The following is a 15,706-nucleotide window of genomic DNA, read 5'->3' on the forward strand; positions in this document are numbered from 1 at the left end:
GAAAACACCAGTTTGGGAACCAGCTAGCGCAGGTCTGTCTAATTGGCATGATAGTTGTGGGAACGTCTGGTCTGAAGAAACAATGCGGCAGTGCCGGTGAGGTAATGGTGACCACAGTGACCACGGTGACAGTGACGGGAAGGTTCTAACTACTGTAACGGACTGGAGCTCCCAAGATAGCCCAGGCAGTCTGCCTGCTTCCAGAAGGTTCTGTGCGTGGCTCTCCTTGGGACCAAGATCTGTTATAGGGGTTGGTGTGGAGGGCAGAAGTGGGCACGTTTACCTCCAGACGCTCCCTTTATGAAGACTTCAACATTCTCCTTGTCGTTGTCATCATCACGGGCAACGTTCTGATCAGGTCTGGAGCCCCCACACCTGCCCCCGGCTGCACTCACCTCCCTGTGCAAGGAAGTTTGCTTCTCGCTTCTCTGGTCCTTAGGCGGTCCCAGGAGCGACCTCGGTTTTCTGTTCAGGCTCAGCCCCTCCTGGGCATCAGGAGGAGGAAACCTGGATCTCTCAGAGCGGTTATGGGATGGAGCCTCCCCCAGATGCTGGGCAGAACGCCCTGAACAGGAAGCCGAGCCCCCCTCCTTCACTGCTTCAGGACTTCGCCATGGGGCAGTGGACGCGCCTTTCCGAGGATTCACTTCCGCATCGCAAGTGCAGGCCTCTGGGCGAGGCTGAGTCTGCTCGCTGCACGGCCCCATCCTTCTCCGCCACCCGCCTAGACCCTGACGCTTCTGATCTGAAAACCGTAACGGATTTGACCCCTTCTGAGGACAGCTACAATCACCGGCAAGGGGGCTCAAGAACATGAGACACCCAGAAGAGAGTCAACGACGAGACACACTTCTCACACCATGGCGAGCTGGTGCCCGCTGAGTCTGGCCACAGACTGCCAGACTTTCTCCCCTCGCTAGACTCTGCCTGCAAGAAAGCATCCAGGTGTTTGGAAGATGCTTTCCGTGTGTGTCTACCCCCTCTGAATTTTGGAAGCGGCCCACTCCTGGAAGGGAGGCCCCAGGTCTCCGCGGATGCCAGGTCTTCCCCGAGGCCAGCATCGACACGGGTGGTTCCAGGTTTCGGCAGTGCCTGTGTTCGTTCTGGAAGCTGGAGTTGCTTTCCTTGTCAGCCCGGCTTTGCCAGCTCTCACGTTGCCGTAGGGAGGTTGGGTCAGGGATCATTTCTGTTTGGGAACAGGACGGCATCTCCCATTGACGCTGGTACTCAAAGTCCCTCACTTTCCAAGTGCCAAATAAGATTTTAAAGGACAAAGAATTTAAAGTGCAAAAGATGTTTGAAATATGTTCAAAGTAATTTCTGAAAGGGAGAAACAGCTCGTTCACCTCACTTCCGTACCAGCTTCTCTCCTCTTCTCTGTCCTCACAGGAAAGACTGAACTGTGATGACGGCACAGCCTTTGCACTGGGCTTCCCGGCACCTTCTCTACTCCTCGGACTGGGAGGCAGCTTTGGTATACGTTTCTCCTGTTTTTATGTGTTTTTAGATTCTTAACAGTGAGCAGGAATTTTATAGGCAGAACATCTGTGTCTTTGTTGTTTCGAGAGAGCAAGGATACCTCCCACTTGGGTCCCCCAGAGACCGGCATGGGGGGTGGCAGACTCTCAGAGGTCTGTGTCCACCCCTCACACAGTCCACAGCGGCAGCCCCACGTGGTGTCTGGATGGACCAAGGAAAGTTCTAGAGCGTGTTTGAGGAGCTGGGTGAGGTGTCCGAGGACGCTGGGACCAAGTGAGAGAGGTGGACGTCCCAGACATAATGCGGGGGTGGGAAAACACGGCGGGAAGCCCACTGCTGCAGAATTCACTTTATTTGAGACAGTGACGGGAAGGAGTTTGAAGGTGGGGCAGCTCGGGTGAAGGCGCGTCCTTCAGAACGAAGGGACATCCCTGCCCAGGTGCCATGCCTGAATGCACGAAGGGACAGGCACCAAGGAAGGCTCTGGTCGGGTCCGACCCACACGGCTTCAGGACCCGCCGTCATGGAGATGCCCCTCCTTTCATGGGAGGCCTGCAGAGATCGGTGAGAAAGAGGACTCCAGGGCGTCAGGGGAGCGAAGGTCGCACCCGGGAGAGGAAGAGCCTTACAACCTGCTTTATCTGGGAAGACAGAAAGGTTACAGAGGGGGCCTTGAGAACCTTCTAGCTTCTGCTTCTTTAACCCTTCAGGATGTAGAAAGGACAGAGGTCAGGACTTCCGGCCATCGCCTTTTTAGGGACACTGGGTAGTCTGGACCATCTGCTCTGGTATATGCTTTTCCTTTGGGCTGGAGCAGTGAGAACTTGGTATTTCCAGAACAGAAATTTGGGGACAAAGGTATTCTTTCCCTTGTTTTCGAACACATTTGTGAGTGCACAGATGGCGGTGCACTCATGCTTCGGGGGGAGAGTGGTCATAGGGGCGCAGGGCGGGAAGGGACGCGGAGCAAAGATGGAGCCAATGTTGAGCCATCCTTCGGGTGGGAGGCAGGCGGCCGCTGCGGACGGTCTCTGGCCCTTTCTACTCGCTTTGGAACTGTTTCAGGTACTCCAGGATGTCCGCCTTGACCGTGCTGACGGGAGCCTTGTGGAACCAGCGCATGACAGGGACTCCGTCAGGCCCCACCAGGAACTTCTCAAAGTTCCAGCGGATGTCGTGGACCTTCATGGGCTCCCAGAAGAGCTGATTTGATGAACCCAGAAGATCAGAGGTTGGAGGACAGGAGTTCTGGAGCAGATAAGAAAAATAGAAGGTTTTCCCCTGCTTCTGCGTGACCCAGGTTTATCGCCAGCCCTGGAGAGTCTAGTCACCATCCTGCATCTCCATATATTAACTACCTGACATGCTCCCAGGAAGCACAGCCACTTCGTGCAACATGGCCCACCCGGCACCCGGCAATCGGCCATGCGCGGGCTAGAGAGTGTGGCAGTAAACAGAAAATACTCCTCCTTTCCCTGCCCGCCCCTCCCAGGATTACATCGTGGTGCTGCAGAAAAATACTATTTTCTGTCTTCTTTGATAAGTCATATCATTTCTAGAGCTTCAGTTTTCTTAGCTGGAAAAAAACACGCTTTGGTTTAGAGTAGTGGTTCTCAGAGCTGGGGCTTCACAGTCTGGTAAAAGCTCAAAAACTATTTCTTGGAGATTAGTATAGAATAACTAACATTTTATTAACATTTAGTTATATAGACTAACTAAATAGAATATTTAGAATAGGATAACTATATAGAATAACTAAAAATCAAAAGTCAACTATGAATTTAAAAATTAACAGATTTTTAAGTATTAGGTTGAAGAAAATAAAATCGGTCATATCACCATTTTTGGGCAACACAAATGGAACTTTGTATGATTTAACTCAACATTAATTTAGTATCAGAATAAATGATGGCCTTTTATATTCAATAAATTAGGCTTTGTGGAAAACCCCCCACACTGTGGTTTTTTTCCAGGTTGCCATGGATGGGTTAGAATTTCAGCAAGGACCAGACGTGTCTGGCAGGCCAGCAGAGGGAACCAGTGGCCTAAGAGAAGGTCTCCCGTGGTTCTAACACTCAGTGGCTCTCCAGTCAGTTAGCACGTGGGACCCTCCATTCTGTGCTCCATGTCTGTCTCCCCGACCGCACAGGGATCCGCCAGGGAGGGGCTGGGCCCCATTAGTAGGTTCGGGCTCCCTGTGTGGCACAGCCGCTCACACCTGGGACGGATGCCATGACTGTTACATGAGCAAATCATTGCCGTTGGGGAGGGGGCGTCGACCACGTCAGAGCTGCCTTGTTCCGTTTGTGTACTTGAGCTCAGGGCTCACAAGGGATCTGGCCATGACTCCTGAACTTACCTGAGCATTTGTTTCCAAGGAGTCCGACCTCAATCCTAGAAACGAGCCCCGTGCTTTCGGGGTATCTCTATCTACCTGACCAGTTCACGCAGGTGGGTGGTCACTCACCTTCAGGAAGGTAAAGACCTTCTGTTCTTTTTCTCCATTCACATCCCCTTTCTCAAAGAGCTGAAAATTGGGAACAAAACCACCACCGGGACGCACATACCTGCAATGAAGCAGAGTGTTCCCAAGAGGGTCCACGTTAGGATAAGGAGGGGCAGTAACGGCCACAAATCCACGAAAGGAAGTCAGAGATAAAGAGAAAGAGATCGTGGACAGGGAAGGTGAGGAAAGAGAGATGTCTGGAGGTCAGGACTTCATGCTTTATGGAGCCAGTAGACAATTCTAAGGAAACTGGGAGTGTTTGAAGGTCAGGATCCCCGATTCATTTCTATTTCCCACGTTCCCTCCTTTGCCCTGTGCTGCTTTTCCCATAGATATTCCTCTAGTGTCCACGTCAAGAGCCCGAGGCGAGTGAAAGGTTGGGCGTTGCCAGCCACGCAAGTTTGCACGTGCAGCTTCACAATGATGTTCCTGAACCCCGTGATCCACCACCCGCCCCGGAATCTTCCAGAGGAGGAGGCCTCCAGGCAGGAGGAGGAAGGGAAAGGCTGACAGGGCCTAGGCAGAGACCCGAGCCGGCACTCACTTGAGCCCAGAAAGGATCTCTGAGTTCTTCCCTGGTTCTTGTTTTCCAAACTGGTTGCAGGGAAAGCCCAGCACGACGACACCAAAGGGCTTCAGCTCCTCCTGTAGTGCATTCAGTTCTGCGGGGAGACAATGAGCAGCCTGGGCAGTCCGTGGGGAGCCACGGAGGATGCTGGGGTGTGTCCATTTACCAGACGAGTACAGTGACAAGTGTAGGGGGAAGGTTCGAGATTACAGAGACTGGGGAGGCAGGGCACAAAGCTAGAACACAGGTTGACAGAAACACACCCAAACGGCTGTCATCTCTCTTGTGTTGGTTCCCTACACGGCTGCACAGCACCCTCCAGCGGGGGGGCCCCCAGAGAGCACAGATGGGTTTGCCCGTGGGGCGGGCGGGGGCACCTGCTGGATGCTGAAGGGAATTGAAATTTAAATGCCACGGCCAGCTGCCATAGTGGCGGATTGACTGACTGATCAAACATTTTGAAGGAAAAGGCAAACAAAATGGACCTGCTCCCTCTGCCCCCGTCATGCTCCACAGTGACACACTGTGGATGTGTGGATGACCCCGGTCATCCTCCCAAGAGCCCCCTTTGGTACTGTCGCCTGGGAGCTGTGGAGGGAAGCCCACATCTGAGCCCAGCCCTCTTGTCAACTCTAATGACCTAATGGGTGTCACTGCCCTGGGACACTCACTGGGATTCCAGGCTATAAACTCCAGACCGCTCTTAAAGACTGCTGGGAGGGCTTCCAGCATGTCTGTGTAGACCCGCACCAGTCTTTCCGCCTTCAGCCACTCTCGTCCCCACTGATTCAGGCCCAGTGCCACCCACCCAGACTCAGCTCCACGTGCTGCTGTCTCCCCGAAAACCCTCGGCTGTGGTGACAGTGCCTTCCTGTCCTTGTAGGTTTCTTCATAACGATCCCTACTCGCCACCTTCTTTCACCATCAAGAACACGTCCTTCCTATGGCAGAAACCTCAGCAGACCCTGTTGCTAGGCCTTCGGCAAAGGCCTTCAACTCTCTCGCCATTTCCCTGTCTGGAGTAAAATCTGAAAGAGACACTTTTTAAAATTCTCATGTATTTAGTAAAATTCTCATGGTTAGTAAGTTATGTCATGGCAACAGAGTGGAAAACTGTGGCTTCAAATACATGAGGAAGCTCATTGCATGTTGATACAGAAGAACATCTGAAACATTGTATCATGTGAAAAAACAAGATGTGGAATCAGTTGTGTGTGTGTGCATATATGAGAGAGATTTGCTTGTCTATACATTAAAGATTTATGACAATATACACCATAAACTGATAACCTTGGTTACTCAAAAAGAAAAAAGGTGGATATTCTCACTCTTTTTCCCCCCCACACAGAGCCCAACACAGGGCTTGAACTCACAACCCTGAGATCGAGACTTCAGCTGAAAGGAAGAATCAGACACTCAGCCAAATGAGCCACCCACCCAGGGGTTGCCTGGAAGCTTTCTCTCCTAAACCCTTTTGCATCTTTTAAATTTTCAATGTGAATATATTCTCTATTCAACACAAATTTAAATGAAAACTACCTTGAAACAGATTTAAAAGCAGATTCACATTCCATGAAACTGCTGTTTATATATCATGACTTTTTAAACTTACTATATTTTTTCTCAAATTTTTTTGAGAAAATTTGAAGGGAGGAAAACCCCTACTTGCTAAATGATACTAAACTGTTGCAAAATGATGTTAGCCTTAGATTCTGAGATTTTATACAACTTAAATAAAGATTGAGACTGTAGCTTTTCAAGTTCTCCCTAGGGTTAATTATCCATAAAAGTAACTATAAAGTAAGCCCCAAATTCTTTCAAATGTCATATCTTCCTGTAATCTGCACTTTTGAGAGTATCTTTTTATGCACAATTTCATCATTACAAAGTCTAGGTTCTCTTGATGAATGTGAACCATTTGGTTTTCATTGTTCTTTGAAGGAGGGGCTATTTCAATACAATTTTTGCCTAAGTCAAGCAGCCCACTCTGTATTAGTCCTTTTAGGATGCTTTAACAAATACCATAGACCAGGGGGCTTGTGAACAATAAGAACTTATTTCTCAGAGTTCCTGACAGCATCCAATTCAGAGCAAAGCTTCAATTCCTCGAATCCTTCCCCAAAGCACCAAACACAAGCCCAGATTCTCAAATAAGTTCTTTCCAGCACTTTCTAATTGAGAAGCCCCATGGTTCCCTACAATATATGTTCTCCCTCACGGCATTGTGCAGCAAACCCCACTTGTTCAGTGATAGGTACGTTCCTGGTGGTTTTTGATTAAATCTTCGGGAGAATCTCATTCCTCCAATCTGGAGATAATTCTCCTGGCCTCCTAAGGAGTAGAGCAGTGGCAGGATTTAGAAGGACGGACTCCCCTGATCACCTATCCCCCCTCACCCCACTCCTCCCCACAACAAATTGGGAAAACCTCTGGAATTAGACAGTATATGGGCACCTGACCAAGCTCGTTCCGGAGGAATCGAAACCGGAGCTCTTACCAGGATACTGAGCCGTCAGGCCTCAGTACGTGGCCACGTTGACAAAGAGGACATGCTTGCCCGCGTAGCGCTGGAACTGCACGTACTCCTCGTCATTGAGGGTCAGGGCTCCGTACTCGTAGATGGTGCCCATCACCCCCTTGTAGCAATCCAGCTGGAACGGAACAAAAACCGCCACGCTGTGACAATAAGGCAAACAATAACCCCTAACAGCCGTGGACTTCTGCAGAGCGTTCAGAGCTCTTTCATGGAATGCCTCGAGATTCTAAGAACCGAAGAGACCTCTGTCTGGTAGTATTTTTAGTTACTGCAAGACCACCACCAGAATGTGTGTCTTGTAAGTTAAAATCCTTTCTGTGTGGGGGTCGCCTGGCTGGCTCAGTCAGTGAGCCAGTCATCAAGTGTGACTCTTGATCTTGGGGTTGTGAGTTTGAGCCCTAGGTTGGGTATAGAGATTACTTTAAAAATATCTTAAAAAAAAAAAAAAGCCTGTGTGTGTGTGTGTGTGTGTGTGTGTGCGCGCGCGCGTGCACGTGTGCAGACAAGCACTTTGTGATGCTCCCAGCTTTTGTCTCTCACACGGGTATCATCCTGTGAGCTGAGATGTAAAATCCCAAGAAAACCGTGGACTGGAGGGGCTGGAACTTTCCAACTCTGACGTTAGTTCTGCTCCAGTCCGAAGGGACCTGATACTCAAAAATGCAGCCTTTTATTCACAAGATGGCTTTCTACAGCTGGAATCGCACCCCCAGCAGGCAGTAGTGGCTGACGTGGACCCGGACGCCCCTCATAGGTTGCCTTTTTTAAATTTCAGAGAGGGGAGATGGTCTTAATGAATGCTGGTCTTTGAGCATCTTATGTACATCGTCTTATGGGTCACAGGGACCCGATAACAGAGCACTGAGTGGTATGAGGACCTGACCAAGACTGGGGCATATTAGAAATGCAAGTGCCTGAGACACCTCTCCAAAGAAGACATCCAGATGGCCAACAGACACATGAGAAAGTGCTCCACATCACTCGGCACCAGGGAAATACAAATCAAAACCACAGTGAGAGACCACCTCACACCAGTCAGAACGGCTAAAATTAACAAGTCAGGAAATGACAGATGCTGGTGAGGATGCGGAGAAAGGGGAACCCTCCTACACTGTTGGTGGGAATGCAAGCTGGTGCAACCACTCTGGAACACAGAATAGAGGTTCCTCAAGATGTTAAAAATAGATCTGCCCTATGACCCAGTGATCGTATTACTGGGTATTTACCCCAAAGATACAGATTCAGAAGGGGTACATCCCAATGTTTATAGCAGCATTATCAACAATAGTCCAACTATGAGGAGAGCCCAGATGTCCATCGACAGATGAAGGGATAACGAAGATGTGGTATAGGGGCATCTGGGTGGCTCAGTCATTAAGCATTTGCCTTTGGCTCAGGTCTTGATCCCACGGTGCTGGGATCGAGCCCCACATTGTGCTCCCTGATAGGCAGGACGCCAGCTTCTCCCTCTCCCACTCTCCCTGCTGTGTCCCTGCTCTTACTGTGTCTCTGTGTCAAATAAATAAATAAAATCTGTAAAAAAAGAAGAAAACATGGCATATATATATATATATATATATATATATATATACATACATACAATGGAATATCACTCAGCCATCAGAAAGAATGAAGTCTTGCCATTTGCAACAATGTGGATAGAACTAGAGATTACGCTAAGCAAAATAAGTCAGTCAAAGAAAGATAAAAACGTGATTTCACTCATATGTGGAATTTAAGAAAACAGATGAACATAGAGGAAGGGAAGGAAAAGATAAGATAAAAACAGAGAGGAGGGGGGTGCCTGGGTGGCTCAGTGGGTTAAAGCCTCTGCCTTCCGCTCAGGTCATGATCCCAGGGTCTTGGGATCGAGCCCCGCATCGGGCTCTCTGCTCAGCGGGGAGCCTGCTTCCTCCTCTCTCTCTGCCTGCCTCTCTGCCTACTTGTGATCTCTGTCTGTCAAATAAATAAATAATCTTAAAAAAAAAAAAAAAACAGAGAGGAGGGCATACGGGAAGACTCTACAGTTAAGTGAACAAATTGCGGATTGCTGGAGGGGCAGTGGGTGGGGGATGGGCTGGATGGGGGAGGGGCACTCAGGAGGGCACCTGCTGTGATGAGCACTGGGTGTTTTGTGTAAGTGATAAATCACTAAATTTCACTCCTGAAACCAATACTTTACAATATGTTAACAAACTTGAGCTTAAAAAAAAAAAAAAGAAAAGAAATGCAAGTTCCTGGTTCTCCTGAGACCTGCTGAATCAGAAACTTTGGGGCGGTGGTTGGAGAAAAGGAGCGAAGGCCGGACTTTGCCTCAGATCGGCTGGCAGTCTCCAGGCTGGGTTCCCAAGGCACACTGACTGTAACACCTGTACGGCTCCCTCACGGATTTCCTTAACATTTTACCACTGTAGCTTTGCTCTGGTTAACGTCACTTCGCTTTGGTAACCATAACCCGCCATCCCCCAAGCACATGGCCTACCAATAGCCATCTTAAGGGTCTCATGATGAATGTTTTATTAGGCAGCAGTCAATAACTTCATCCTAACAGCAGCTAGCCCCTCAAGGTCCTGGGAGCCTTGCTTCCAAATTCCTTAGACATTTACGTTATCCCTAACCCCTACTAACTAGAGAGCATAAAACCAGTCACTCCTCACAACCTCCGTGCAGCTCTTTCTGCCATGGGTCCTGCTCCTGTGCTAAATAAAGCACTTTCCTGCCCTGAAAATGTCTCAAGAAAGCTTTCTTGACTCTTGGCTCAGCCGCCCACATCAGGTGGGACCCAGCACCTTGTGCTTTGACAAGTCCCCCCATGAATCTTGTCTGAGGATCACTGCCCTCAGTCATGGGTATTCTCTTTCTTCTGGGGTTGGGGGAGCCAGTAAGAGATATGTAATTGGTTTTGGGGCGCCTGGGTGGCTCAGTGGGTTAAAGCTTCTGCCTTCGACTCAGGTCATGATCCCAGGGTTCTGGGATTGAGCCCCACATGGTTCTGGGATCGAACCCCACATCGGGCTCTCTGCTCAATGGGGAGCCGGCTTCCCCCTCTCTGCCTGCCTCTCTGCCTACTTGTGATCTCCTTCTGTCGAGTAAATGAGTAGAATCTTTAAAATAAAAGAGAGAGAGAGAGAGAGAGAGAGAGAAATATAATTGGTTTAAATCCACAAGTAAGACTGAGTTTTTGAATGAATTCATCTGGTTTTAAAGTTAAAACCTGGGACACCTGTGTGCCTCAATGGGTTGGGCCTCTGCCTTTGGCTCAGGTCATGGTCTGGGGTCCTGGGATCATGGTCCTGGGATCTAGCTTCACATTGGGATCTCTGCTCAGCGGGGTGGCCGTTCCCCCCCCCACCCACCTGCTGTTCTGCCTACTTGTGATCTCTCTCTCTCTCTCTCTGTGTCAAATAAACAAAATCTTAAAAAAAAAAAAAAGTTAAAACCTGTTGGTACCACGTCACCCACTTGAAGCCCGACCCCAGTCCTGAGGCATATCCACACATCTCTGACAGGGCGGCTACTGACCTCCAGTGTGGAGATTTTTTTCCCAAGGGCATCAGGAGATCAGGGCTCCACCAAGACCCAAGAGCAAATCCTCTTACTCTGGTCCACACTTTGTCCTCCCCCACTAGCTCCCGCTCACCATCTCACCTCCTCTAACATTAAAAATTGGCCAACAGCTGCCCTGGCCTTCTGTGTTTTATTGTCCCCAGGGGGAAAAGCCACTCTTCTCCGACCCTGACACTCCCCAGAGCACACTCTGGCATCAGCCAGCGGCTCTTCCCTGCCCCGTCTCAGCTGCTCTGGGGAACGCGGGCAGCCACCCTCCCTCCCACACCCCTGTTCCACGTGTCCCGTTTCCCGGACCCACAAGGCTGCCGGGAGGTCAGAGCAGGGGCGGCGGCGGAGGGGCAGGCAGGACAGCAGCCGTGCCCCTCCGTCCACGTGCTCCACGAGCGCCCGGTGACTGACACGGTCTGCGGAGGGAGTCGGCTTCGCGGAGCCCCAGCCTCAGAGAGCGGCTGCCGGGGTCGGCCGAGCTCGGGAGGCGGGTTCCAGCCTCGGAGAGGACGAGCGAGGACTCCTCGCATCCGTGGACACCAGGCCAGTCGACAGGGGCTGCAGTCCGCTGGGTCCCCAACGGGACACTCACCTTCATCTTCTGAGTCGGCTGGGCGAGGCCGACCAGGAACAGCGGGAAAAGCCCCGCAGCCCAGAGCTGAGGGAGCATGGCTCGTGCGCGCAGGGCCAGGCGGTCTGCGGTCCCCCGAGCACCTGGGTCCCTTTTGAGCCCCTGATGGGGATCGGAGCCAAGACGCTCCCTCCAATCGCAGAGCAGCGCGTGCGCGCACACACACAGACACACACACGGAGACACGCGCAGGCCCCTGCCCTCTCCCCACTGTCCCGCCCCTCGCTTCGGTCCTGCCCACTTCCCCCGCCCTCGAGGCCCCTCGGCCAGCCCCGCCGCTCCCCTGCACCTGTTGTGGCGCACGTGTCCCGCCGGCCGAGGAGGCCTGTCTCCTAGGAACCAGGAGTGCTTTGTCCACCCTCCCCGAGGGCGCCGGGTCGCCTAGGGTCGCTGTCCGCGGAATCAGAATCTGCTTTTTAAAAACGGGACCGTCAGGTGATGCACATGCCCAGTAAAGTTTGAGCCTCGTGGTCGCGGGTGACATCGTCCTCCGGCCTGTCGCAGCACACTGTCCTAGCGATGAAGCCGGGCCGCGGGGCCGCACCGGGTCAGACGCCCGTCCCCTGGCCAGCGGTTTGTGAGCGCAGGCGGCCCCGGCGCGGGCACGGGCGCCCTGGGCAGCGGCGGGGCCAGAGCCCCGACCTGCGAGGCCGGACAGCCCCGGGCAGCAGCTGCCTCCGGGGCAGCGTCTCCGCCCCCAACCCTTCCCGGCAGTGGTGAGACCCTCGTGGGAGCGGCGGAGAGCGGTCGCACGGGGAAGCGGCCAAGACGCACAGAGCGGCTTCTCCCGCCCCCTCTGCCCCAGCTCCCACGGTTCTCACGGCCGCTCCGCTTTGCCAAAGTCTCCGGTGACCCGGGGGGGGGGGGGGGGGGCAAGTCCTTCCTTCCTTCTCAGCGCTAAGCCCTTCCCAGCCCGGCCCGCCAGGTTCACACCCACCGCCCGCTCCGCTCCGGACCTCAAGGCGCCTCGGGCTGAACTCCTGGGAACGCCTGGGAAGACGAGCTCTGTGCTGGCTCCGATTTCCGATTTCCGAGCTCTTCTCAAAGGCCTGCGAACCCGCCTGGTCGCTGGCGCCGATCCAGCCTCCCGGGTCCCCAGGGCGCCCTCCGCGGCAGGACCTGGGCGCGCTGCGGCGCTATTCGGCCTCTCCCCGGTGTCCGTTCACAGAAAGGGCTGAAGCTCACACTGTGAGGCGACAGAGAGACCGGGTGCGCCCCGGACTGGCTCCTAGTCTCAGCACGACTTCCCGGCTCTGGGCCGGACTGTTCCATCTGCACCGTCAGGGCGAGTCCTACAGCCGGCCTGCCGGGGCTGCTCTGAGCGGCGATCGTGACTCTGAAGGACTCAGCCCCGCACAGGGCGCAGGCCAGCAACCACTCCCACCCTCGGCCTTGAATCCAGACAAATGAAAGCCAGCCCCAGATTCCCGCCGTCCACCCTTCGCCCATCTCCGGTTGGTCAAGTCTGCACTGAGACAGCACATTTGCTCGTCCTGCAGTCTCCGGGATGCGCCTCACCACTAGGTCCAACAGCTGAAGCTCCAGCTCTCGGGTCCTGCTCCAACATTCCTGACAAACTTCAGGGCAAAGGGGGTCCTGGCCTCCAGCGGGGAGAAGGGAAGGTGTGCAGCCCGCACTGGGCAGCAGAAACGTGTCTCTGGTCAGCTGGAGGCTGTCTCTGTGCTGCCGTCCCCTTCTGTCCTCCAGAGCCCACTTCTCTGACCTGCTCCCAGGAATCTTGCTTTTGCCCCTTCGCTTGTCTCCTTCATTCCCCACAATCTGCCTCTGTTGCATGACTTGTTTGAAAGATTTCATTTACTTATTAGGGAGAGAGAGAGCACGAGGGAAGCACAGACGAGGAGGGAGAAGCAGACTCCCCACTGAGCAGGGAGCCCACAGGACCTGGGGCTCCATCCCGATCCCACGACCTGAACCAGAGGCGGCCGCTTCCCTGGCAGCCCCTTCCCTGGCAGCCCCTCTGTTGTATGGTTTCCTAAAGATCAACTTTGTTGACGTCCCTCGTGTTAAAAATGCTTTGGTTCCTCCCTAATTCTTACACATTCATTTGAAATCCTCCCAGGGAGCACTCTGGATGTGACCCCATGTCCCCTCGCTCCATGAAAATGTCATGTTTCTGGCGGACTGAACTGGCCCCATCACCCCACATCCACCCACTGAGCTGTCAATTCTAGACATTTTAGGAAAAATCTGAGCCAACACTTTGGGAGCCTTCCTGAAAGATTTCTTGACATATTAATGACCTATTTTTCAAAATTCAAAATGAGGGAACACAGTTTTATCAAACGAGAATTCAGAGGTGACTGCTGAGGCCTGAGTCACAGATCAGACCCTAAACAGCTTGACCAGGGCTTGAATTGGACCCAAGCTCAGGCCGGCTGCCTTTCTCAAGGAGCCTAGGGCAGAAGAGGGTAAGACTCAGATCAGTTTGTCTCAGTCACCGTTTCTGTGGCCCAGTCAGGATGAAGCAGTTTTTAAAGGGCATAGGCAGGAGTCCAAAGGGAAGCATGATCTGCACCAGGTTGTAGGATGGTACGGACTGAATTATGTTCCCTCCACGAGGTGTACTGAAGTCCTAACCCTCTGTACCTTGGAACGCGACCTTATTTGAAGAGTCTTGCTGCCACTGTGACTAGGTAAGATGAGGTCACCCTAGCGTAGCCTCTTTGTAAGAAGGGTGTCGAGTGAGGCTGTCCTGAGAAGACGGGGACAGAGACTGAAGTTACGCTGCCACGAGCTAAAGATGGTCTGGGGCCACCAGACACGGGGAGAGGCAAGGAAGTGTCCTTCCGCCCAGGTTGCAGAGGGAGCAGGGCCAAGGTGACCACTTGGTCTCAGACTTCTAGCTGCCAGGACTATGAGACAATACGCTGCCCTGTTCTCAGCCACTCAGTTGGTGGCCCTCTGCAGGGCCACTCTCGGAAACACACAGTAAGCTCCCATTCAGAGACAAGAACTCCGTTCTCTCCGACTGCTTTCCGGTTTCTTCCGATCCCTTCTGTCTGTCCCCAGGCTCGCCAAAGCATTCCTTCCTTCTCAGTTTCCTTGATCAAACAGGAAACAAATCTCTGTATGGCTTGCATACGTGCCTTCATCCTGGTTCCAGAGCAAAACTACTTCTCTGTTTACCTGAATGCTGACTTAGAGACTCGGGCCTCTGCTTAATGCTACCGAAAGATTGTTCGGGTTCAGTGCATCTTCCCAGGTACACGGGGGCCGCCCTCGCAGGATGCAGGGATCTCCTTCTCTGCCTGGCCAGGCAGAGACGTGGACGGCCGTTGTGGACCCGCCGCGCCCGGAGCGCTGTCCTGCTGTGTTGCAAACCGCGTCTTCTCACTCACCGTCTGGGGTCGTCCTCCCCGCCGGAGGACAGGTGCGGCAGGAGAAGCGGCGCTCCTTCAACGTACATACAGGAGGGTGCAATGTACAAATATGAAGCTACTCGACTTCAAATCTAAATTTTTGTCTGTTTTTTAGTCTCCTTTGACTTCTTTAACTCCGTTAACCACATGTACTAGGAATCTGAGGAGAGTGATGATTTTGCCGTATTTTGTTGTTGTTGTTGCTGTCACATTTTTCAAAAAAAAAGGTTCATTTGCTTTAGAGAGAAAGAGGGCACGGTGGGAGGAAGGGCAGAGGGAGAGACTCTTGGGCAGACTTTCCGCGGTGCGCGGAGCCAGGGCCTGCAGCGGGGCTCTATCTCGTGAGAGATCATGACCTGAGCCAAGACAGAGTCCAACGCTCAACCCGCTGAGCGCCCAGCCCCCTGCTGCTACGTTTCTGTCCCCGTCTCTGTGTACTAGTGCCTTATCCTTGAGGGCCCCCAGACCCAGGCTGGCTGTGGCCCTAATCCAGAGCCTTCTCGAAGGCAGCGGGTCCTGAAGCGATGCCCCCTGGAGGCCTCGTCCCCGCTGCCCACGTTCCCACCCTCGGCTGCTGCACCCGGAAGCTCTAGTGTTTGGGAGGCGAAGGGGCAGCGTGTTCAGAAGACCGTGCTCTCCCCGGGGGGCGCCAGTGCCCGTCACCCCCACCTTTGCGCTCCAGAGAGGTGTCCCGGGTCCACACATAGCCGTGGGTGTCTGGGACGCCTCTGGCTCCCACAAGAGCTAAGCAACTTCTCTGCCATGGGACCAGCCATCCCAGCTTCGGTGACCTGGGCCTTTCTCCTCCCGGGAGGAAGGAATCCGTCAGCTCATCAACACTGCAAGCCAAAACGCAACTACTACCTGCGGCCGGCTGGACTACGAGTGACCCCTTCTCCGCCGCTGACACGTCACAGCTCTTCCTTCTTCCCTTTCTTTTAAGAGGAGCTGATCCCCTGGGGATTTAATCTGACCAACTCCATCCTGAGAAGACTGGGATGAGTAAGCGTTGACTGGGGAAAACTCCACAGTTTTAATGCCCGAATGT

At 52.9% G+C, this 15,706-nt stretch overlaps 1 protein-coding gene and 1 long non-coding RNA gene across 3 annotated transcripts; one reads left to right on the forward strand and one right to left on the reverse strand.

The window, feature by feature from the left end:
• The first annotated feature begins 1,386 nt into the window (after positions 1 to 1,386).
• On the forward strand, positions 1,387 to 2,664 carry LOC123941506. The gene is made up of 2 exons (XR_006818299.1): positions 1,387 to 1,474; positions 2,545 to 2,664. It is a non-coding gene; the product is annotated as an uncharacterized LOC123941506 (long non-coding RNA).
• GPX6 (glutathione peroxidase 6) lies at positions 1,779 to 11,866 on the reverse strand. 2 transcript variants are annotated; one of them, XM_046004784.1, is made up of 5 exons: positions 11,568 to 11,866; positions 7,051 to 7,204; positions 4,530 to 4,647; positions 3,947 to 4,046; positions 1,779 to 2,727 (listed from the first exon to the last, which is right to left on the reverse strand). In XM_046004784.1, the coding sequence occupies exons 1-5, from the start codon at positions 11,760 to 11,762 to the stop codon at positions 2,521 to 2,523; spliced, it is 774 nt and encodes a 257-aa protein (XP_045860740.1). In that variant the 5' UTR covers positions 11,763 to 11,866; the 3' UTR covers positions 1,779 to 2,520. The 2 variants fall into 2 exon arrangements, with proteins under 2 accessions (XP_045860740.1, XP_045860739.1); XM_046004783.1 differs by lacking the exon at positions 11,568 to 11,866 and adding an exon at positions 11,240 to 11,463.
• Positions 11,867 to 15,706: the final 3,840 nt, after the last annotated feature.

This window comes from Meles meles, chromosome 5 (assembly GCF_922984935.1).
Source record: "Meles meles chromosome 5, mMelMel3.1 paternal haplotype, whole genome shotgun sequence".
Lineage (NCBI taxonomy): Eukaryota > Metazoa > Chordata > Mammalia > Carnivora > Mustelidae > Meles > Meles meles.